Source organism: Ailuropoda melanoleuca, chromosome 5, assembly GCF_002007445.2.
Source record: "Ailuropoda melanoleuca isolate Jingjing chromosome 5, ASM200744v2, whole genome shotgun sequence".
Taxonomy (NCBI): domain Eukaryota; kingdom Metazoa; phylum Chordata; class Mammalia; order Carnivora; family Ursidae; genus Ailuropoda; species Ailuropoda melanoleuca.
In genome coordinates this window covers 60,445,299-60,470,527 of record NC_048222.1, presented here as the reverse complement: position 1 = coordinate 60,470,527, position 25,229 = coordinate 60,445,299, and the positions used below count along the sequence as shown (strand labels likewise).

The following is a 25,229-nucleotide window of genomic DNA, read 5'->3' as shown; positions in this document are numbered from 1 at the left end:
AGCTGCTCTAGGGAGACAGAACAAGATGAAGTTAACAATGAGATAGTTTGAGGGCTTTGTTCAAGGCTGCACAGAGTAAAGACAGGGAGGGGCCCTTGGCCTAGGAAAGAGGTCCTAGAGGAGATGGATGCTACTTGACAGGTTCTTGAAGGTTGAGTAGGAGTTATTCAGGCAAATGGAGGAACAAGTGCAAAGATAGATGAAGTACAAGATTACAGGCCCTGTTTCCTGGCCCTGCAAATAGTGTCATGTACTGAATGGAGTTCGAAGCTCCAGTACATGGAGTTTGAAGCTGAAGAGGTGGACAGGATCTGCTCCTTCTGCTGCTCAGGGCCTGCTTTACGTCATGGACCTAATAAGTAGTGGAACTAGAATTGCAGCCCCTGGATCTGCTTTGCCTTAACTCTAACTCAGGCTCGCCCACTGCTCTGCCAGATGACCTCTCTTTTTGTCACAGCTCTCTAGAGCAAAGTCTTGAAGATTGGAGGGGGCGGGAAGCTCACCTTAAAATCGATTTTATGAAAAATAATAAACGTTTTTTAAAGATTGATTTTATCAGCTTTGCCTTAGAATCTACTCTCTGAATTAGGGAGGAATTGGGGTGGGTGTATCCTAAAGGCTCTAGAAAATATGAGGGGCTGGAGAATGTTGCCTGTGGTTGTGGGATTAGTACACTAAAGGGGTTCAGGGTGGATTCATGAGGGCCTCAGGTCTGTTTGAGAGTGGGAAGTGGTGGGATCATTTACTAAAGAGTAGATTAAAATGATGAGATTAGGTTTGAGTTTAAGATGTCTCTGGGTCATGATATCAAGGTGTCTTTGAGAAATTACCTTGGTTCTAGGGATCTGGGATATAGGGATGATTTCGTGGGCTGGAGATGTAAATTCAGGAGTCATCTGCTTCTTTACTGAGCAGTCCTGCACCCACTTCCCACAAGGCATTTGGGAATGTATAAGGGGGGGTGTTGTCACAATGACTGAGGGGCAGACTTCAGTCGGTTTACAGCAGTGTCCAGCTCAACAAACTATTGTCCTGCCCAAAGTCGTGCCCTAGTGGGAATTTGTAGATGGATGAGCTTGCCTAGGCTGAGTGGGACATGTAGAGTGAGAAGGCAGCAAGTGGAGGACGTTACCCTGGAGAGAGCCCCACACTCAGGGGAAGGGGCTGAAAGCTGTCAGCTGAGAAGAGTGACCAGGGATGCCTATGCTGCCTCAGAGATACCTGTGCCTTAACACAGCCCTCCTGGCCCCTCACCACTCCCTCCAGAGATGGACCCCCAGCACCTCCACAGAGAGGCCCCTGACTTCTGTAGAGCATCTCTGCCCTTCCACACCCTCCTGTAAGGCAAGTAAGTGAGTGGTTTGGGGTTGGGGGTTGGTGGTACTATTAGTAAACCAGGAAGCAACAAGGAGCAACATCCTAGGGCAGCTTTGGGAGGGAACACCAGTTCTCCTTTCTGTGGGAGAACCAAAATGAAATCCAAGATTTCCTGGGCATAGCAGGCTGTGGCCATTTTGGCCAACCAGGTTCAGGGTCTGCTGATAGAAACGGTTGTGCCTCGGGAACTCATGTGAAGGGAGTTGTCTGGCGACAGGCCATTTCTAAAATCTGAAGCAGGATTTGGAAGGTTCTGAAGCAGGGATCAAGGGCTCAACCCTTCCCAGTGCTGCCATCCCACTTCAGGTAAGCCCAGGGAACGGCCAGCATCCATGGCAGCGGTCTATGGGGGACATTAGACCTGGGCCTTTTCAAACTCCTGCCATCTTCCACCCACCGGGAAGGAAACCTAACACCTAGCTTGTTCCTGCCTATGGAGAAGGCAGGAAGAATTCCCTTTTCTTTCTTGATGCTGGGGCTGCAGGGAAGGAAAAATTAAATTCTTGCCTACCATGTAGCTAGTGTTCCCCTCAGTCACAGCAAGGGAAGGGCCTGGCAGCTCCAGCACTCTCTGGGCTTCAGGTCTGCACTGTGCCTTGGCTCTGGGCATTTCTAAGTTGAGTGGTAAATCAGAGAGACAGGGAATATGTGTACACGCACACATACACACTGACTGGTGGTTTATCTTTTATAATGAGGGAAACAAAAATATGAGGGGGGAAAAAGGACTTACTTTTCCCTCCCTATTTTAAATAGGGAAGAGAGCAAGGGGAGAGGCAGCCAAGCTGATGGGTGAAGAGGTAAACAGCCTGTCAGCAAAAAGTGTCAGCTCAAAGTGCAGCTCGCCAAGGTCCTCTTTAAATGCAAACAGTAATAAAGTCACGAGCCAGGTTGAGGCCCAGAGTGTGGTTTAGTGCCAGCTCCGCTGTTTATAGTTGTGTGACTTGCCAAATTACTTTCTGCTTCAATTTCCCATCTGTATAATGGGCATGACAGGAGTTCTCGTCTCTGGGTTATGTGAGGAGGACTAGATGGTGTCAGGGAATAAGAATTCCTGTCTCCTCAAAGGTTCTAGCTGGGCCAAGAATCAAATTGACATGAGACAGATTAAAAGGAGAAAATCAAATTTAATAGTTTATATGTACAGAGAATCCACACATACAAGGAAATGCCAAAGACAGGCAAAATGAGGTCTCTGTGTTATTCTGAACTAAGGAGAAAGGGGTTAGGGGCTTGGGACTTCAAAGGGAATGAATGCAATTCACCGGAAGATCAAAAAGAGTAAATGTTTGGTAAATAAATGTTTCCCCTCCCGTATAGATGGAATACTCAGATAAAATTTGTCTGTGGTCAAGACACTCCAATTTAGAGTCTTCTTTGTAGTTAAGGGAGGGGCAAAATTCCTCCTGAGCCCATAGGACCTTGATTGCCTTCAACTCAAAATAATCCACATGCCAAATGGCCCGTCTTGGGGCAGCCTGCCCTCACTCAGCTCTTACCATGAGGTGGTGTCTGTAAAAGGCCCTGCACAGCTGATGACCTGTGCTAACGTGGAGTTAATCAGGAGGCTAGTGCCTAGATCAATCCGACATTTAAACCATCTCAGCATAGGGGTGCCTGGCTGGCTCAGTCAGAAGAGTACGGGACTCTTGATCGCAGGGTGGTGAGTTCAAGCCCTCACATGGGTGAACAGATTAGTTAAATAAAAAAAAATTTAAAAAGAAAAAAAACCTTAAAAGATTTAGATAACCATCTCAGCATAAAAAGAGATAAAGACCAAGACCTTCAAATACATGGGCAATTTTTTTCTTTTGTGTTATGTGGGCAATTTTTTTTTAAGATTTATGTATTTGAAAGAGCGATGCGTGAGCAGGGGAGGGGCAGAGAGAGAGGGAGAGAAGCAGACCCTCCGATGAGCGATGAGCGTGGAGCCCTATGCAGGGCTCGATCCCACTGATGTAGTTTTGGAATGTTAGTGAAGTCTGGAGTCAAGGGCCAAGAAAGAATTCTCGAGACGTCTTTGGTACAAAAAGGGTGATTTTATTAAAGCAACTGGGACAGGACCCATTGAACAGAAAGAGCTGCTGCACTGGGGTTGTGAGGAATGGCTGATTATAAACTTGGGAGTTGGGGGAGGTAAGGAAAAAGGGAGGTTTCCAAAAGGGCTTTCATACGCTAAAGACCCTCAGAGTATTGGAGGCCTTGTTATTGTTAAGCTGAGACTGTTTTTCCTTCTAGGAAGGCATTAACATTAAGATAGTTGGAAGTTTCCTGGAGGAATGTCACACATTTCCAATCCAGGAGTGTGTATGTGTGTGTGTGTGTAGGGGGGGTTGTTGTGGGGTGTCACCTTGTGCTTTGTCCTCAGCTTGCCTTCTGCTCCCTCATCACTATGACCCTGAAATCATGACCTCAGCCGAAATACAGAGTCAGATGCTTAACCGACTGAGCCACCCAGGTGCCCCTATATGGACAATTCTTGACTAAATTAGAATAACTGTGGGCCCAGGCAATAATCTTGTATTCATCTATACTTACCAGTTTAATTACTTTGTGCCTCTTTGGTCAGTTTTGAGAAATCCAGAAGTTCCTTTTGATTGGGAAATGAATTCTCTCTGAGTTACCGGTTCATGAAGTTGGGATATAAAATAGTCACATGAGTTTTTCTCCAGAAGCTTTTTTTGGTGACGGGGGCTGGGGGTGGCTTTGTTTTTTTAATGCTCTAGGTTTCACTTGAAAGGTAAGGGAAACAGAATTAACATGTTGGGTGGGTACTATATTATGGGTATCTGCTTTATCAGATGAAACGCCAATTTTATTTATATTTTCAGCCATGAACCAATATGTTTGTATTGCGGTATTTTGATGTTGCAGCAATGTCAAAATGCTGCAAGTATTTCTCAATACTCTGTTCCTGTACATATTGCGTCACATATCAGTAGTAGGCCATCGACCACGTTGAGTACACTGTATCTGCCTTACTCCTTTTAAAAAAATTTTTTTTATCTATTTATTTGAGAGAGAGAGAGAGAGATCATGAGTAGTGGGGAGGGATAGAGGGAGAAGCAGACTCCTCACTGAGCAGAAAGCCCAACAAGGGGCTCAATCCCAGGACTCTGGGATCATGATCTGAGCCAAAGGCAGACGCTTAACTGACTGAGCCACCCAGGCACCCTATCTGCCTTACGCCTGACAGCTCTGTCACATTTCAGGCACCAGCATCTGGCCAGAGAGAAGAAAGGAACAACTCAGCCCCCATTCCAGGGGGCTAAATGCTGGGTTCGGGATGGGGTATGGTCAGATTTTTGTTTTATGATGTAGGGGAGGAAAAATAATTTTCTCCTTGTGTTTCTAGGTTCTTGCCTGAGACCCCTTGTAATAAAAGACAGATTAACAAGAGAAAAATAAACAAGTTTAATAATGTGCACCTCCTATATCTATGGGAGGTCTGATGAAAACTGAGTAACTTCATGAAATGGCCCAAGACACCACCTTAAACACCATTTCCAGCTAAAGACAAAAGGTCTTCTTGGAAGCCAGTTCTGGGAGGTTTTCAGGAAAAGCATAGTAAACAAGAGTATGGTTGTTAGGCAAATTTAAATCTGTGCCTCCTCCCTTGGTAAGAGAGATTTAGTCCTCTTTTTCCTGATGTGGAGAGGGAGACATCTTACAAAAGGAGATTTTCCTTGTAAATGTAAGTATCTCTTTCAAAAAGGTAACCTCTACTCAGTTTTCGGAGCTTTTCCTAAATCTGCTGTTTGTTAAAAATAATCAGCCTAAAATAATTCTTTTGACAAAGAGATATATTTTGGGATGGCATAGTATGCTGCCCTTGAGGAAAGAACAAGTTAAAGGGAAACTAGTCGTTTTAGAATGACGGATTGATGTTTAATTATAAAGGGCAGAGAAAGCATGTCAGCATCAAGCTTAAACATTAATCAGGCCCCACAAAGATATTTCTTGAGTTTTTGCCCTTTGAGGAAATGTATTATAGCCTAGGTCAAAAGAATTGCTTTGAATCTGTAATAATTTTTTTAAAGTAAAATAATTCTATGTCTGTAATATAACACGCTGAGAATATCCCCTCCTTGCATATGTACTTTACTGTTAAGATCTTTGGGGTAAGGATGAGGGGATTATTTAATGAGGGGGCATCAACACTGGCAACTCAAGTGGTCCTGAGCATCATGTCTCTTTTCCTGGTTCTTTTTGCCATCAGCTGAGGGACAGAGATAGCTACATCTGTTAAGAACAAATTAAAGGGGGGCGCCTGGGTGGCACAGCAGTTGGGCGGCTGCCTTCGGCTCAGGGCGTGATCCCGGCGTTATGGGATTGAGCCCCACATCAGGCTCCTCCGCTATGAGCCTGCTTCTTCCTCTCCCACTCCCCTTGCTTGTGTTCCCTCTCTCGCTGGCTGTCTCTATCTCGGTCAAATAAATAAATAAAATCTTTAAAAAAAAAAAAGAACAAATTAAAGGGCCCCGATAGCCTTGAAGTAGCAGCTGGATTAAACTGGGAGATGACACCGAATGAGGAAATGCCAGGCTATTTAACCCTTTAACACCTGAACTACATTAATCAGTCAGAGGCACTGAAAATACAACGTAAGACTGAAAATACAATATAAAACTCCTTCTGAAAAAGAGAAAATCAGGTAGTAGCAAATAGTCCAAAGAAAAACCTCTTCCCTTTATCTTAATTATGTTTCAGTAATAAAACAAGACCCAAACCAGATAAACAACAGGAAATTAAATCCAGCAAATACCGCCATCTCTCCCAACTGCTGTGGAAGGACAGTGCCTTTGTCTGCAGGAGGCCTAGAGGCCCAAAGCTAATGTGTTTTCCCCTAAGAGTAGCAGGAGCAGTCAGCAATACTACAAACAGAATCTTAACATGTTATGTAATAAGTCCTAGTACTACTAAGATGGGTAGTGAACATAGCCCTATTCCCGAGGGAAAAGCTAGAATTATGGGTATGGGGGAAATTTCTCTTTTAAAATTGCATGACACGGGCGCCTGGGTGGCTCAGCTGGTTAAGCGTCTGCCTTCAGCTCAGGTCATGATCCCAGGAGCCTGGGATCGAGCCCCGCATCAGGCTCACTGCTCAGTGCAGAGCCTGCTTCTCCCTCTCTCTCTGCCTTTAGCTCCCCCTGCTTGTGCTCTCTCTCTCTGTCAAATAAATAAAATCTTTAAAATTGCATGACAGAGAAATTAAGAAGAAGGAGAAATATGTACTCTTCCACAGTATTGGCATCCACCTGATAAGTCTTCTGGTGCGGCTGTTAAAGCTGACAGTTTTCTCAAAATCCAATTTACACTAAGGAGGGAGTATGTTCAGATTTTACAAAGTGATAGTCAGCTAAATAAATAATTTTTAAACATGTAAATGTCTATTTCCTAGACCTGAACCCAGCATTTACTCAATGTTACTAACACGCTAGAACATCCAACAAAGCTGTGAGACTTCATATTTTTGCTTAAAGAACCATCCGATAGGTATAATTACACACAGTTATGTTTCTACATTTTGAATTAGGAGGAAATTGATTTTTTAAAATTTACTTATTTATCACAGCTGAGAATGAAATAGTCCTTTAACCATCCTGTATGGATCCAGTCCTAGGTGCTGGGGAAGCTCAAAGGAGAGGAAGGGGCCACCTTCCCAGCCCCATGTGGACAAGGAAGTCTTTTCATAGGAGGTGATTGTTTCAATCTGTGCTTATGTCTCAAGTGTCTGAGTGTCTGTCCCTGACCCATGTCGGACGGAGTGCCAGTCCCGGGAGTACAACCATCTATTTGACAGCCCATGTCCCCAGACACTGCAATTCCAACACATCCAAACCTCCATCTCCCTGAGTTCCTGAAAGAATTAGGAAGTCACCCCAGATGTCTCCCTTCCCCTCACTTCCCCCTCATGGGGAATCTTGAAGGGTGGGGAAGTGGTCCCAGGAGGTGAGTGAGTGAGTGCAGGGATGTGCCGGGAATTGCAGGTGGCTTGCAGAGAGCCTGGTGGCTGCACTGTGGAGGGGTTAGGATTTTACAGGGCGACTGGGCACTTTAAATGGACTTGTATTTTAGAAAGCTTGGTAGCAGAAGAAGGCTGGTTGGAGCGCGGATAGCATGGGCCTGGAGAGTGGCTCAGTAGACTTTGGGAGAGTGTTCGACCCTTCTACTTTGACCCCAAGTTTGCCAGCGAATGCGGCTAGAACAAAGACTTTTATGACCAAATGGCCAATTAGGAAACCTTTGGATTTTCCTCCCACACTCCAAACACGCTCCAGGGAGGAAGAAAAGTGAGGAGGAAGGGAAGCAAAATAAGGTGGCTTGCTCTGCTCTCAAGAGTGCAAGGCAGCCAGCCAACAGGTTGTCAGGAGACCTGGCAAATGGGAGGAGGTGGTGAAGGTGGGCTTGCCCCCCCCCCCCCGGGGNGGTGAGGCCGGCCTCCAAGCCCTCACTCCAAGGCAGGGAGCTTGGCTTTATACACTTTTCCACAACCAGTAGAATCAGGCTTAAAACACTGCCAGAATCCTATTTTCCTTTCTCCCAAATTCCAGCCTTTTAAGGAACAGTCCAGTTTTCTTAACATTGACATGACAACAAGTGAAATAACTTGTCCCCAAAACAATTTTTAAAAGTACCCTTTTCAAAAGGAAAAGGACAAGGCTGTCCAGAGCTGGTTCAACCATGCTGTGAGCTAATGATAGGAAATAGAACTTTGATTCTATTTCTTTTGTAATAAGAGCTAACTTATTTACTCTGAGTTGGGCACTCTATCTGATGATTATCCTCCTTATACGGAGGAGGAAATTGAAGGCACAAAGAGCTTACGTAACTGCCCCAAGGTCACGCAGCTGGTGGAGGGGGGCCTGGGTTTGCACACAGACGCACAGTTCCAGAGTGTGGGTTCTTCACCCCTGCCCCACTCAGGTCAGCTGCAGGAGGGAAAAGGCATTCTCTCTTGATTTCTCCTCATGTCGAGGCCATTACCTCAACCCAGGCAAGATGCACGGAGGGTGTGAACTCAGGTGTGCGGGTGGAAGCAGAGGATGGGGAGCCCTGAGGATATATTTAGGAACTAAACATTTAGGCTAATTTGATGAAATATATTCAGGAAATCCAAGATAACAGTTAGGAGGCAAGAAGCACCTGGGATGATTTCATGCTCCCACAGAGTTCTTCCAGAAGTAGTTCTATGATTGATTGGGGAGATGGGGGGAGACCTGGAGGGGATGGAGGGGAGGATATGTACATGATGTATTTCTGACTGGAAGTGAAAGAGGCTGGAAAACTGACATAACTACAGGAAAGAACAGTTACCTCCCTCCCCCTTATCCCTTTGTTACTGTCACTCACAGGAAGGTAAGAAGTCCTGTTCAGGAAACCGTGAATATGCCTGATAACAAAACTTTGGGGATGAAAGGGCTGTGGGGATAAAAGTGAAAGCCAGGAATCTCAGGGGAGCTAAGAAACTGGTAGATGAGGAATAGGGTGAATGAAAGAATATCATCACCAAAATCTGAAATAGAAAAGGAGATTAAGTAAACAGAGGATTGTGGCCAACGTCATTCCAAGAAACCACAAACGAAAAGCAAGGGTTTTTTTGTTTTGTTTTGTTTTGGTTTTGGTTTTTTTTAGTAACCACGCTGTGATAACTTTCGAAAACATGAGCTGTGTTTCTAAAACACAGCCATGCTTAGGATAACATTTACAAACTTAAGGGCTGATCTTAACACGGTCCTGTGCTTCTGTGGCATGTCTCCTGCAGAGAGGGGAGTCAGGAGCTGAGCTGAGTTGTAAGGGTGGTTAGAGTCAGCAAGAGAGAACGAAAAGAAAAAGTTGGTTTGCGGGGAGAGGTAGTTAAGTTTTCCATAATGTGCGATCAGGCCACTAAGGAAAAGCCAGGCTATCTGCACAGCACCCTCTAGTGTCTAGGAAAGTCAGTGCAGTTTGGGGGGGTGGGGCCGAAGTTGGTCCGCTCTGTCCCCTCCTGCAAATGTTTACAGTAGTAATCTCCAGTGACCCAGGGCCTACTTGGTGTGCCCAGCTGTTGCTCTGAGCTTGATTCTTACCCCCTCTCCACCCCTAAATGTAGGGTATTCAGGGCTGGCCTGATTGGAGGCAGGGATAATGAAGAATAAATCACCTCTTGTTGCTTGAGAAGTTGCCTACTAGTGCCTTTACTGGAGAGGATGGGGTTCTGTTCCATGTTTGAAATAAAGGCCTTAGTCTTCAGTTTCAATTAACCTGCAGTTTAAAATTTCAACCAGTATAAGAGAAACATAACTTTATACAGCAATCCCTGTGTTGGATAATGTCAGAGATGGGACCAGCAACTTTGAGAAGGATTTTGGTGACAGTCGGCTATCCTGAATTGCCCATTTCTAGATGGATTTCCTCCCTCCACTCCTCCTTCCTTCCTTTCAGGTGTAGCCAGTCTAAATTACTAACAGATGAAAAACTGCCTTGAGCACCTTTTTCCCCACCTCAAGCTGCTTTGGATATTGCCCCACCGATTACCTTAGTGCTACCATGGGCAGATGACTAAATCTCCCAGTCCTTCAGTTTAATCATATGGAAAATGGGATGATAATAATAGAAGGTATCACAAAGGGTTGTTGTGAAGATGAACCGAGGCTATGCACGTACAGCACTTAGCCCGGGACCTGGTAGAAAAAAGTTGGTCAGTGTTAGCTAATAGCATTAGCATTGTCACTTTGGGCTTTGTTCCACTGGGGACAAGCAGGTCAAATTAGCATCAAGCTACTTCAACACAAAGGCCGGTAATCTGAGATGAGCGAAAACCACAGACCTTCCTTGGTGTCTCTTATGAAGAGTGGTTATGTAGTAAGTGTATGCTCCCCCATGTTTGAGGCAGGGCACTGTGCCTGGTCACTGAAGAGACTGAAGCCATGGTCGTTGGCATCAGGGTTATTTTGTTCGCAAAATAGCCTGGGTGTCATTTACTGTTAAAGTATCTGGGGGAGGCTTTCTGAAGGAGGTGAGCTTGGAGCAGTGCCCCTCCCAGAGTGTTCTTTGTGGGCCCCAGCCCCAACCTTCTCCTCACCTGTCTGCCTGCTCCTTGCATTACCCTGGAAGGAGAAAAGGCTTATTCCACCATTGGGGTGCAGTGGGATGCAGTGAGGTAGGCTGGGGAATCAGGTTTAGTCCTGGTTTAGCCACTCTGTGGCGGCAGGACTTTGACCAAGTTATTTCACTTCCCAGCCTCAGGTTTCTCGTCTGCAAACTGTGGGCCATGTGCCATGATGTGTGTAAAGCCAAAACATCGTCTGGTACATAGCTGGTACAGTGAACATTTCACCTTCCTTCCTCTTCTTAGCTTTCTTCAAAGAATTCATAAAATGAACCCTTGGATCTGGCCACCCACTGTCCTTCCTCCTTGTCACCATGAATTTCCCAGCTAGTTGGCAATGGAAAGAAGAGTTGGTTAATAATAATAATAATAGCTATGAATGCCGGAATAGCTCAGATTGCTTTTTGAACCTGGAGAGTGGCCAAAATGCAGGTCCTACGTGTTCCCAAAGGGCCTCTAAAACTGCACGTGGGAGGTTTCGGAAGAGAAGGCCGAGCGCTGGTCCGTGTACTGATGTAAAGGGAAGAGCAGCAGCACGCACCTTCTCCAACCTGCCTAAAGGTCAAAGCCCTCACATGCAGCTACCAGATACCTCCACCTTTCTCCCTGTGAGAGTTTCCCAGACCAAACAAATCCGTATCTTAAGAATGTGGTTTTTGAGAAGGGAAGGATCTGATATGGAAGGCAGTCCAAACATCCTTTCTGCCTAGGGGAGCATTTAGTACAATTTTTTATTAGTCTAGGGCAAATTGCTCTGGGAGGTGGGGTGCGGTGAGGTCAGGAATTAGAGGCAGCACGATTTAGTAGGCCCCCCAGGTGTCCGCCCAGCTGCGATATGGTCTGAGCCTGTGTTCATTCTAAGAAGAAATACTTGAATGAAACTCCACATCGACTAAACAATTGAAAATGTTCATAAGGGAAAGTTATTATGCATGCTAAATGATTTTTCTGTTTTTATTTCCTTTAGGAGAACTATCCTATCCCTGAACCAGGCCCAAATGGTAGGTCCTTGGGATACTTGACTTACATTTTATTGCTTCTTGTTACTTACCCTGAAGACACACTGTGCATTGCTCGCTTACCTCTATTTTCCTACTGTTTACGACTTTGCCTCCAATTAAAAACTATCTTTTTGGGGCACCTGGATGGTTCAATCAGTTAATAAGCATCTGCCTTGGGCTCAGGTCATGATCTCAGGGTCCTGGGATCGAGTCCCCACTCAGCGGAGAGACTGCTTCTCCCTCTCCCTTTGCCTCTCTCCCCTGCTCATTCTCTCTCTCTCTCTCTTAAATAAATAAATAAAATCTTTAAAAAAAAAAGAAAACAAACTATCTTTTTGTTAGGCCGACAACCTAGTCTGTTATCCACGGCACAACTGGATAGATTCAACCTGACTGCCACATAAAATAGTGATAAATTCAGAAGAGTTACCATATCAGTCTGCTGACTTGTCCCAGAGTTTTTGACATAAAATATCTTTCTGGACCAAAGGCAGAGTTGTTCCTCATTTGACCTAACCTAGAGTTGGGTTACTCTATCTACTATAAGCTGCTATTCAGGTGGCCAAATCCCATCCTAACCCTAACCCAAGCTTTGAAAATGAGTGAGTCTACAGAGCTTGATCTCTTAATTAGGAAGAGAGCGTCACTATAGGAGGACTAGGACCTTCTGTCCAGTGGGGATGGGACTAGGACCTTCTGTCCAAGGTCCTGATCAACCAGGCATAGACAGTGGGTAGGTGCTCTGGGGTGGGCTTCCTGCCACCTTTGTTCCAGTCCTCTGGCCTCTCACTAGGAGAGCTGGTAAGGCCCAGCTGGAAGCACATTTCCTGGAGTGGTGTCTGTACCTGGGGAAGTCACGCCCCCTGTTGGCTGGGGCAGATACCTGCTGACAGTTTTCCAATCCCTCCCACTTCATAATCTGCAGGACTCCGAAGTGAGGCTGAGAGCAAGGGGAAGAGTGTCTCTAGAAAACTCATCCTATACCCAGCCGCTTGGGTCTCCTCTCCAACCTTGGTGAGTTGGAGATGTGCTTCCCCACCTCACCCCAGAACTGTAGCTTCTGTGCGAACATCGGATAGGAGGCAACTTTCCTGAGGCCTCCAGAGCTTTGCTACTCAAAGGTCAGCTGGCTTATTGATTTATAGCGATAAGCACACAGATAATAGCTGTTTCTATCAGCGTTCAGCACGTAATGTATATTTAGGGCTTGAGCGTTTTCACCAAGATATCATGTTCAGAAACGTGAAAGAGGCCCCTCACTGTGTCCTAGAAAGTTGGTATTGTTTCTGCTCTTGCTTTCTTGTCTCTTGCTGCCCTTGACTTGGAAGGGGAAACGATGGTGTATTTCAGCTAGCATCCTAGCAAGTCACATTTACTCTTTTATTACAAAGTGGTAACTTTCAGAGAGGAAACTCAGATAATTTCCTCTGCCTTGATCTCAGTCTTCACCCTGCCATTTCTTACTCTGTCACCAAGGCCAAGGACAGAGAAGGTTCCACAGAGCCACACCTGGGGTGGATGGCTGGTGATTTGTGGCAAGGGCAGGGTGTAAGGCATTTGAATGCATAGCTTTAGTTCTCTTTGTCTTTCTAAGGCAGAGCTTTTTCTCAGGGAGATACTTGCAACGTGGTTACCTTAGTCAGACTAGGCCAGTCATCCTTTAGCACTTACTTCAGCAAAGGGGTTCAGTAGCATCATTATTTTTAACTTGGAAAACTGACAACAACAATACCAACAGATCTCACTGATTCAAACCTGTGAAGGGGAAATACCCTTTGAAACCTTTGGATGGTTTAAATTAAAGCTGCACTTTTAAATAAAACAACAGGCATGAAGAACGCACATAGCTCACAAAGTGTTGCCAAGCCTAGATTTTGCCAGGCTTTCTCTCATGATAGATAAGAATCAGGCATAGCATAGTAATTATGTGGGATCAGTTATCTCCTAGGAAACAGTTTTCCCCTTAGATGGTTGATACATTTTTTCCTATTAATAATATCTTGCATATGCAGTATATTAGGGTTCTCCAGAGAGATGGAACTGAGAAAGAGGGGAGAAAGAGATTTATTATATAGATTATATATAGGTTTATTATATATGTCTATAGAGAGAGGGCTAGGGGAGATTTATTTTAAGGAATTGGCTCATGTGATTGTGAGGACTGGCAAGTCTGAAATTTGTAGGGCCAACCAGCAAGCTGGAAATTCAGGTAAAAGTTGATGTTTCAGTCTTAGAGGATTCCCTCTTCAGGAAACCTTGGTCTTTTCTCCTAGGGCTTCAACTGATTGGATGGGGCCCACCCACATTAGGCAGAGTAATCTGCTTTACTCAGGGTCTACTGATTTAAATGTTAATTACATCTAAAAAAATACCCTCACAGCAACAACTACTCTTTTTCTTTGGTTTTTTGTTTTGTTTTTCGGAAGATTTTTATTTATTTATTTAAATTTTTTTATTTATTTGACAGAGAGAAACACAGCGAGAGAGGGAACACAAGCAGGGGGAGTGGGAGAGGGAGAAGCAGGCTTCCTGCTGAGCAGGGAGTCCGACGCAGGGCTTGATCCCAGGACCCTGGGATCATGACCTGAGCCTAAGGCAGACATTCAATGACTGAGCCACCGAGGCACCCCTTGAAAGATTTTTATTTATTTATTGAGAGAGAACACGAATAGGGGGAGGGGCAGAGGGAGAGGGAGAAGCAGGCTCTTCCCTGAGCAGGGAACCCAATGCAGGGTTCGATCCCAGGACCCTGGGATCATGACCTGAGCCGAAGGCAGGTGCTTAACCGACTGAGCCACCCGGGCGCCCCAACGAGTACTGTTTGACCAAACAACTAAGCACCATAGCCTAGCTGAGTTGACACATGGAATTAACACTCAAATGGAATTATTTTGCTCTTTCTTGGCTTATAAGCCTTAATTGGTGTTGCTGTTTAGCTTGTTTTCCTCTGTGGTCTAAATATTGTACCCGGCCTTTGACACCAAGCCCTCTTCCTGTCCAGAGGGAAGGCGTGGTGGTGCCTCAGACTATAGAGGGGTCATTCCTTCCCTCACTTGTTTTCTCCTTCCTCTTCTCAGAAGTGCTGCTGAAGATGCATTCCGTTGGAATCTGCGGCTCAGATGTCCACTACTGGCAGCATGGTCGAATTGGGGATTTTGTTGTGGAAAAGCCAATGGTGCTGGGGCATGAAGCCTCAGGGACAGTTGTAAAAGTGGGATCACTGGTAAAGCACCTAAAAGCAGGTCAGCAAAACCCTTCAACTAACCGATTTATTTATTCCTCAACATAAATGAATATTTGTGTTCCTTTCTTGGGGCCGGGTCCTCTGTTAAACCCGGGGGTTACAGTAGTGAACAAGGCGGTCTCTGTTTCTACGCACATGGATCTTAACCTCCCACAGAGGAAGACAGGTCTGGAACACACATACAGTTACATAATTACCATCGTGTTGAGGCAACAGGGAAGAATAGCGAGGTGATCTGTGTGTTCTAACCAGATCCCTGGCCCCTCGGAGGGAGGAACAATTAATCCAACATCTGAAGGCAGTGAAGGAATAAGCCTGGTAAAGGGTAGGGGAAGTGGTCCAGGCATAGGAACCACAAACTGCCACCATGTGCTGAGCAACAGGGTCTTGGATATCGTCTTTGATCTTATTGGATGACTGGAAAACCACCAATATTTTTCTAGATGTGCTTACTTTGTGCTCTTGGAGGGAGGAATTCTCAACTGTGGCAGCCTGTGATGTTCCCCAACACAGTGAATTAAATCCCAGCTGTGTGACACGGCCAGCTATTGACTTTATCCTTCCTTTGCTGATGAGGCCACTGTACAGCCTGGAGAGGACGTCAGATTATTCGAGACAGGGAGAAGGTTGGCAGGAGATGCCATTCTGTGTCAGTTATAAGGCTCTCTGAGCACAGCTCCACGGAGAGGAACTATCCAGCCCTGAAGAAACTGGACTTGTGTTTCATTTAGGAACATCGTCAGGCCCTCCTTTCATCCTGTACAGAAGTTGACGCAGCCCCTGAGATTTTGTGGTGTTATCCCAAAGAGGAAGATCCATAGTTTCCAACAGCCACTGATTGATTCTTTTACCTGTAGGACGAGATCTCTTTGTATTAGTCATAACAAAGTGGGGTTCTTTAAATTTAAGTTATAGTAAGTGCTTAGTCAGCATCTAAAATGGGTCTAACCTTGTGCCAGGTGTTTTGAGGGATACTGGGAATTGAGAAGATCCAGTCCCTGGATACTTTGATCTAGTTGGGGAGAACAGACATCAGGACATACATAAATACCAGTAATTAGAGAATAAGACCATAGCGTGCCATCAGGTGTGAAAAAGAATACACTCTAGCAGTTCAAGGAGAGGCATTTGTTGTGGGCAGAGGTGTTTAAAGAAGGTTCATGGAGGAGATGAGTCTTTGAGCTGGACATTTAACAATAATTATTACAGGAAGAAGAAGGCAGCATTATAATATTCATTGATTTACTATTTATTAGTCTCCATGTTAAATATTTACAGGTATAATTATGTATTTCATTGTTGAGACAGCTCTGAGGCAGGCATTATTTTCTTCCTTTACCAATGAAGAAAGCGAAGGATGGTGATTGCCCAGAGCCACACACTAGCGAATCTCAAGCTGGGGTACTGGCCTTGGTCCTTCTGACTCTGAAGCAAGTGCTCAGAATGACTGGGTTGTCCGGCAGCTAGGGACCTGAGAATGGTTTTGTATTTGAGTTAGTGAAGAGGTCAGAAGCTAATATTCTGGTTAAGAGAAACAAAGTAATAAAATAACAGAGGCAAGTGTAACATATCTGGGGTGCTAATAGTTCTATGCTGTTCAGAGTAAAGGTTCTTTGTTGGGGAGTTAGTGGAGATGTTAAACGTGCATAATCTATATTAAAGTCCCTCTTTAAAAAGCACTATACAACTGTGAGTTATTATTATATTATTGTAATGTAATCATTAGAAGACAGGCTGAGGCATACAGTACTCCAGCTGATGATAAGGATCTTGAATGCTAGCTTGAAGTCACTGTCAGTGGTAGAGTGGGAATTTGGAGCAAGGGCTGCAGAGAAAGTAGAGAGGGACGCATACAGGTTGGAGCAACACATTTTGGGGTTGCAAGGATTTCTGTGGATCCTTTTTTTAAAGATGTTATTATTTATTTGTCAGAGAGAGAGAGAGAGAGAGAGAGAGCACAAGCAGGTGAAGCAGCAGGCAGAGGGGCAGGGAGCCTGATGCGGGGCTCAATCCCAGGACTCTGGGATCATGACCTGAGCTGAAGGCAGACGCTTAACGGTTGAGCCACCCAGGCGCCCCTAGAACACAAAATTGTTATTGAAGTGTTTCCCATGCTGATTTGGACTAAAAGGTCTAATCAGCTAGTCTAGAAAGAAGAAAAGCACTCACTGAGTAGTTCTTGATGTGTGTTCCTAAAATTTTAACATAAATCTTAAAGAATCGATAAATCTAAGGCATGGAAGAATTCCTAACTTATGTACAATCTGGCTATCCATCTTACAGTGTGAATTTCCTTACAATAATACCAGCTCGGATAGTTATAATAATGCTAAATACAATAAAAATAGTTGATACCACTTACATCGCTACTGCTACTACCGTCACTGCCACCACTACTGTTAACGAGCACTAACTGCATACCAGCGCTCTGAACTCCTCTGTAGGTACTTTTAACACAAAAAGGCATAAAAATAACTTAACACCTGTCTGTTTACTAAAGGGCAAACCTCCTGCGGGTGATGCGCGTCCTCCCAGCTCCACTCGTACACTCCTCCGGGGGTGGGGTGAGGACTGACTGGGAAGGGACACAAAGGAAGGAATTTCCAAGGGAGCAGTAGTGTTCTGTATCATGACAGGGGTATATATTACACAGGTGAGTGTGTTTATCAGAATTCATCCGGTGATCCATGTAAGATTGTGCATTCTATCAATACCTAAATTTTCCCTTAAAAAAGAACCAGAGACAAGTACTGAACTCTGGTTAATGATATGCAGGCTGAAGTATTTAAGCATAGAGTATACCCATGGCTACATCCTACTTGGAAATGCATCAGGAAAGAAGATGGGGCAATGGGCAGAAGAGAGTTGGATAGATGGGGTGGATGGGTGGATATGTGATGAAGCAAATAGCTCCATGTTAACTGAATAGTCAAAGCGGAGGATATCTGGGTGTTTGCTGTGCAGTTCTTTCAACTTTAATACATGTTTGAAAATTTCCGTAATGAAAAGATAGAAGAGCAATTTGAAGGCTGGGTTTCTAAGCAGTGCACAGTGAGGCAGAGGAGAAGTCCACCAATTCACAAGCCTGAATGTTGTTCTCCGCTCCACTGGAGTCTCAGACCTCCGTGGGTCATTTGCCCGAGCCAGTATGCTAACCCAGGAGTCCGTTAACTCCTAGTTATTGTCTAAATACAACCAGACTGAACATAAGATGTGCCATAATTGTGGCTCTTGTATTTGTAAAGGCCTTGCCCCATATTTTCAAAGCAGGTGAAGGAAAAAATTCTGTGAACCCCACACAGCAGCTTGAGATGGGTCTTGGCTTGCCTTAGAGAGGGCGCTGGTTCTCTGTTTCCCAAGCTGGAAAGTGGTTGTGGAGCTGAGGCCGGGGTGGGGGGGGGGGTTGGCTTATTCCACGAGAAGGTGAAAGGGCAGGCAACCCGTCTGTGGAGAAGTATGCTGGTCCCTGTCTCCCAGAGTGTGAGTCTGTGCTGCATCCCGAGTTTTCTGTGGCAGCTCTAACGGGTTGGGCTTGTCTAGGTGCTCTGGGTCCCAGGGAGGGGGGTGGCTCCTTGGGCCCGAGTCCCCCGCTGGCACCTGCCCAGGAGAACGTGCCCCTTCACAGAAGTTCTGCCCCTGCTCGCGTTTTCGTCTCCAGGGGATCGTGTTGCCATCGAGCCTGGCGCTCTGCGAGAAATGGATGAATTCTGCAAGATTGGCCGATACAATCTGTCGCCATCCATCTTCTTCTGTGCCACGCCCCCTGATGACGGGAACCTCTGCCGCTTTTATAAGCACAACGCTGACTTCTGCTACAAGTTAGTGCCCAAGGCCCGGCCGGGCCACCTGGGACCTCTCCACCCTCTGTTTAGTTGGGGTTCTTTCTTCTAGTTTCCTGTGTGGCTTCTTTGTTCTTTTGAGCTCGTAATTCCAGACACGAAGTATCCGCTGGACAGGCCCTTGTTGGTGGCACTGAGGGAAGGTAGCTTGCCTAGGGCTGAGACTGACAGTACTTGGTTTAGTGTCTGAGTTGAAGCTCCCTCACCTCGGGCAACAATAGAAAATTGTTGCCTAACTCATGCCCCCTCCAGCCATCCTGCAGATAACTTGCTGTGGTTCATCCTCCATTACTGGTTTCCAAGGCAGCTCCCAGGAAAGAGAACTTACTACAGCAGTGACCCTGATCCCAACCCCAGTAACGGCAGCCACTGGGGTTTATTGAGGAAGCATGGCCTGGAGCCAGCGCGTGAGCTTTGGGACCCTGGATCCACGCCCTCCTAGTGAGTGACTTTGGGGAAATGACATCACCTTCTGCTGCTTCGGGTTCATTTAGTCACCTGGAGACCCAATCAGGCAATGCCTGTGGAGTCACAGTTGTTAGTACTCTGTGCCTGGCCTTGTGCTCATCAGTGCTTTGCAGGCTTTATCTGACTTAACCTTCGTAAGAACAGCGGTGAGGTGGGCAACAGTGTGACAGTTTTTTGCTGGGGTGCAGAGCCCAGACGGAGGAGGCTAACTGGGCACACAGCAGAGCCAGGAGTCAAGCTGGGGCAGCCATGAGTCTTAAATTCCTGCCCAGTGCTCACTACCCTATCCCAACTCTTGAATTGGTTTTGGGGTGAGAACTTGTATCTGGCAGAAGCAAAGTGTTGCCCCTTCTGCATGGGTCCCATTCCATGGGGCTGTGGGTGCTACTGCACCACTTTCCTCCCAACCTTCTGACAGGTGTGTTTTCCTCCATCTCAGCCTGGCCCCAGCTGTGGCTCTGTTGGCCAGGATAGGGCTTACCTGAAGGAGACCGGGTGCCAGTCACAGGGGCAGTCTGACAGATCTGAGTTTTCTAGTGCCCACTGGAAGCCTTGAGAGGAGTCACAGGCTAGACCTCGTGATGAGTTTAAGTCAACACCTAACTGCTCTAGAAGAAAGCAGGTTACGTGGGCAGAGTCCACTTTTCAGCAAGTGGTTTCTGAACCAGCCCACTTTGGGCCCTTTCCAAGTCGAGGCACCAAACAAGGTTTTCATGAAAGGTAGAAAAGCAAAATGGTGAAGTTTAAGACTAACCACTGGTCTCTGCCCTTTACCAACTGTGTGACCTTCAGCGAGTTAAACTTTGTAACCTCAACGTCATTGCCTGGGAAATGAAGATGATAATAGCACCGATATGATGAAATGCATAGAATTATCGACAGGATTTAATGAGAAAAGCGTATCAAGTATTCAACATGAGGTCTGGCACATAGTAGGTGCTCAGTAAATGGGACCATGCTGTGTCATAGGCGTGGCCTTGTGTCTGGGGGATAGGTAGAGTTTAGGTCTAAGAGGAAGACTCACACTGGGGATGGGGGGGATGGGGTTTGTAGGGCATGGTCGGGGAGGGTGTGTTCTGTTGGCGATGTTAATGGGAGGGCTGAGGAGGGGCCATGCAACCTCCCCCCTTTCCTTTCCTCCCAGGGCGCGTTCTGCTCAGATCCGCACACCAGCCCTGGACCCACGCCCGCCTCTCTGGCTTCTTTGTGCGGATTCCTGTACTGCCACAGCCTCTTTATTTTCCTACCCAACTGATTTTCTTTCTTTTTATCTTCCTGCTTCCCCCTTGGCTTCTTGATCATCCTCTAACCTTTTGCTATTCCCTCAACCCTACCGTGAAAACCACCAAGTTGTCTTATTCTCTGTTGTTTATGAAGTCATGATTGCTTAGAGATGGGAAGAAACTTAGGGTGCTGTCATCCTCCGTCTCTGTCAATCCCCACTGAACAAAGTCAGGGAAGGGGGACCCAGTGATTCTCCAAAGGTCAATGGCAAAGGCAGTGGGCCTAGGACTCTGCCCAGTGCTTCTGCCACGTCAGAATAATCTCTCCGTCACAATCTTCCATCATCGCCACCCCCAATCCCATGTTTCCTGGGTATTCTCCTGCCAAGGGGAAAGCAGAGCGAAGGGGAAAGGAGTGTGCCAGTCCCGACCAAAGGCTACCCTCCGCTCAGTGCCCATACAAGCTTTGGGGGAATCCCAGATGTAAAGGGGCAGGCGTGTCTGACAGAGTGTGGTTGGGGGTTCCTTGAGAGAGTTTGGGAGCCTTCATTATTTCCTTTCAAACTTTTGTCCCTTTTATAGAATCGATAGGGTAGAAGGGGTGATGGCAGCAATCCGAGCAGGAGAGGACTGAAGTGGGGGGATTGTGGGAGAAAAGCAGAGGGGCAGGGGGACAAGGTGGGACAGCGGGCAGGCCGACTTCTGGCCTCCTTATTTGGTGACACATCATGGGAATGAGCACTTGGTTTGGCTGCCACCTTTCTTTTTGGAACGTGAGGAATTTTATGTTCTAGCATGTGGAGGTTTGGGGCACTGAATAAAAATACTGGACAGCGAGGACCAACCAAGCAGAAATGAGATATTATCCACAGAGCCACTTGTACCATGAGGCAGCTAATACAAGGCAGGCGGGATGTGCATGAAGGAGACCTGGCTTCAAGTCTTGCTTTTCCATTCATTAGCCTTGTAACCTTGGGCACAACTCTGAATGTCATTGGGCTTCAATTTCCTCTTCTTTAGAATAAAGGTAAAAATAAAGCCTGCCGTTCTTGCCTGACAAGGTTGTAGTGAGGATCAAATGAGATAATGGATGAGAAAGCCCTCTAATCTGTAAAGCCTTATGCAAATGTTTGCTGTCATCATCAGTGAGGTGGGTAGTAGGGTCAAGTAGACTCAGTGAAAACCAAGAACCCAGTGGTGAAGGTGACACAGCATGTAATCAGCCCTTTTCCCATCATGACTGGTCCAGGGACAGCCAGGCAGCTGCTCCCATCAGATATGGTTCTTCTTGAACATACCGCACGGGAGACAACAGAGTGACACCATCTTCTAAATCAATGTTTTGCAAAGCAGCTGATAGTTGGTATTGTTTGCTGAGGTGAAACTGGAAAGGCTGTACGTAAGTTTGAGAAGCAGATGAGATCCTGGCATGTGGTTATATTAACCTCTTGTTAGATGAAACTTCTCAGTTATTAATGACAGCCACACCATACCTTGTCTTGGATAACATGTTAAAGAAAACATAATGTGTTCACATTCACCAAAGTGATTTGTCCAAAGAAAACCATTTTCAGAGCAGGGCAGTGTGGCCTGGGCTCTGGAATCAGGCATTATCTGGTTTCCATTTCAAACCCTTTGAGCCTCTCACTAGTTTTGAACCTTTGGAGCAAGTCATTTAATTCTCTAAAGCTTTGTTTCCTTGTCTGTAAAATATTAGTACCTACCCCAGAACTCTTCCAAGGATTTATGTGAATGAATAGATGTAAATTGCTTAGCACATAAATAAATGCTCAATAAATATTAGCCCTTTTTATTACTAACCCAGAGGGACTAACTGAGTGTGTTGAATGACACCCCAGGCTTCCTGACAATGTCACCTTTGAAGAAGGGGCCCTGATCGAACCACTGTCTGTGGGGATCCATGCCTGCCGGCGAGCTGGAATCACCCTGGGGAACAAGGTCTTCGTGTGTGGAGCTGGTAAGAAACAGATGACATCCTGGTTATGAGTCCATTAAAAGGGAATGCGGAGATCCCTCTGCCCATCTCATTCTCCCTCCAATGGCTGAAATTGGTCCTAGAATCTTTCTGGGTGGGCGAGGATCACAGTGTCCCCTTCCCTCAGGGCCAGCACTTTGCTAAATAACCTGTCTGCAGACATAATAGTAGCTCAGGTTATTTCCTAGGCCACATAACCCTTTTGTTCATTGAAAGAATGCAATTTGGAATTATTTTTTAACTTGACAGGAAACGAGGGACATACTTCTGGTAGTAAAGGGAAGGGCAACTTTTGGGACTTTCAAATCATGCCAGAGAAGTGGCCTCCTGGTCCATCCAGGAATGAGGTGGGGCCTGCTCATGGCCAGTGGAAGGAATGGAGTCCAGTCCACCGTGAGCCAGCACTCTGCATGTTGGAGTCGCAGCTGGCTGCCTCCTTTCCTCCCTTGCTTCCAGCCACGCGAACAAACCCGAGCAGCCTCAGACTGAGCCATTCTAGGTGTCTAATGCTAGTGACACGGACTGCATGCTCATGCTCCTTGTGGGTGTGGTCTGGTGTTCTCATACGCCTTTTTTTCCATATAATTGACATAGAGCATGACATTAGTTTCAAATGTACAATGTAACGATTTGATATTTGTATAGTTTGCAAACGGATCACCACAGGAAGTCTAATTAACATCTGTCACTATACATAGATACAAAGTTTTTTTTCCTTGCAGTGAGAACTTTTTAAGATCTACTCTCTTAGCAACTGTCAAATATGCAATATGGTATTATTAATTATAATCACCACACTGTATATTATATGCTCGTGATTTATTTATTTGTAACTGAAGTTTGTACCTTTCGACCCTCTTCCCTGTATTTCACTCACCTCTCACCCACCCCACCCAACCCCCCTGCCACCAATCTGAACTCTGTATCTGTGAGCTTTGTTGTTTCATTTTGTTTGTTTAAATTCCACACGTAAGTGAGATCATACAGTATTTGTCTTTGTCTGCCTCATTTACTGCACTTAGCATAATGCCCTCAAAGTCCATCCATGTCACAAATGGCAAGATTTCCTTTTATAGCTGAATACTTTTCCACTGTGTATGTATATACCACATTTTCTTTGTCTCTTCATCCACGGATGGACACTTAGGTTGTTTCCATATCTTGGCTATTGTAAGTAATGATGCAGTGAACATGGGGGTGCATATATCTTTTTGAGGTAGTGTCTTTCATTTTCTTCAAATATACTCAGAAGTGGAATTATTGGATCATATGGTAGTTCTATTTTTAATTTTGTGAGAAATCTCCATATTGTTTTCCACAGTAGTTGGCAATTTACGTTCCTACCAACAGTGCATGAGGATTCCCTTTTCTCCACATCCTCAGCCACACTGTTATTTCATGTCTTTTTAATAGTAGTCATTCTGACAGGTGTGAGGTGGTATCTCACTGTGGTTTTGATTTGTATTTCCCTGATGACGAGTGATGTTGAGCACCTTTCCACGTACCTGTTGGCCATCTGTATGTCTTCTTTGGGGAAATGTCTACTTAGGGGTGCCTGGCTGACTTAGTCAGTACAGCATGCACACTGGGTGTAGAGATTAAAAAAAAAAGAAAAAAAGAAAATGTCTATAGATCCTTGGCCCTTTTTAAAATTAGATTGCTTGGTTTTTTGCTATTGAGTTTATGAGTTCTTTATGTATTTTTTGGATATTAATTAGATATGATTTGCAAATATTTTTTCTCATTTGGTAGATTGACTTTTTCATTTTGTTGATGGTTTTCTTGGCTGTGCAGAAGCTTTTTAGTTTGATGTGGTCCCACATGTTTATTTCTGCTTTTATTAGAAAGCATTTGCCTTTGGGGTCAAATCCAAAAATCATGTCGAGTCTGATGTTAAGGAGCTTATGGCCTATGTTTTCTTCTAGGAGTTTTATGGTTTTAGGTCTTGATGTTCAAGTCTTTAATCCGTTTTGAGTTAGTCCTCATACATTTTCAGGACTAATTTGACAGGGCCAAATAAATGACTTCAGGGCTTTCTAAGAGAGGTGATGGGTATAGAACAGACCTGCCTCAATGAGCTAACAGCAGAGTGTTCAAGTGACATATCTACTTTAAATCTGCATAAGTAATACCTTTTTGACATGGAAAAAGAAGTCACACATCCCACACGTGTACATACATGCAGAGAAATTCACCCATAGCCCCGTCGCCTGTCAGCCTGAGAGCACCGCTGTAAATATGTTGATGTAGAATCTTTCAGGTCTTTAAAAATGAGATCACTCTAAGCACACTTTATTTTACTTTTAAAGAAAAAACATCAATATGTTATGAGCATCTTTCCATGACACTAGATAGAAGAGTTATGACATAATTTTTAAGAGCTGTGTAGTATCCCACTGTAGTTTGTTTAGCTAATCACCTCTTTGTGGGTCATTTCAAGTATGTTCCAGTGTTTTGATTTTTGGCAGAACTCACAAAATTATTTTCAAAGCACTGTCAAAAAGCTAAGCCTCAAAGATAATATGCATAGCTTCATTTTGTGGGTCTGGTTTTTTTGTATTAAAACCGTGTCATCTAGCATGCAGATACTGTGGGAAGCAGGTGGTCTCCGGGCTGATTTTTAGGCACCTGAACAACTCAGAGCTGCCTGAGCATCTGGGTCAACCCAGGGAGCCAGTTCACTTCATAACACCCTCCAAGGGAGTCCTCAGAGGGCACATGTGAAAGATGTGTCTCTCCTTGGGGAGATGTGATGGGTAGTAAGAAGGTAGGAGTCAAAGAGAGAACAGGACAATGTATCCAGACCTTCTGAGACATCTTATTCTCTTAACAAATACATGTTTCCTTGAGCCCTCTGGTTCTTTGACATTATCCCCAAGCAGTGTCCAAGAATAAATGGCAAATTTCTAGCTCTGAGGTCCGAGAGAATGAAATAGAACTCAGCACTAGAAGCAAAATTTCATGTGGAGAACAGTTCTTCATACGTTCAT

At 45.2% G+C, this 25,229-nt stretch overlaps 1 protein-coding gene across 3 annotated transcripts in view; it reads left to right on the top strand.

Annotated features, from left to right (window-relative positions):
- The window catches only part of SORD (sorbitol dehydrogenase), a 33,828-nt gene that overhangs the window by 1,707 nt on the left and 6,892 nt on the right, over window positions 1-25,229 (top strand). The window contains exons 2-6 of one of the 3 annotated variants that reach the window (XM_034661031.1): window positions 1,267-1,344; window positions 11,436-11,469; window positions 14,547-14,711; window positions 18,372-18,531; window positions 22,103-22,221. In XM_034661031.1, the coding sequence (XP_034516922.1) occupies window positions 1,267-1,344; window positions 11,436-11,469; window positions 14,547-14,711; window positions 18,372-18,531; window positions 22,103-22,221 (556 nt within the window). Of the gene's footprint in view, window positions 1-1,266; window positions 1,345-6,994; window positions 7,077-11,435; window positions 11,470-14,546; window positions 14,712-18,371; window positions 18,532-22,102; window positions 22,222-25,229 lie in introns of all 3 variants that reach the window. The other 2 variants (XM_019801485.2, XM_002913167.3) reach the window with 2 other exon arrangements.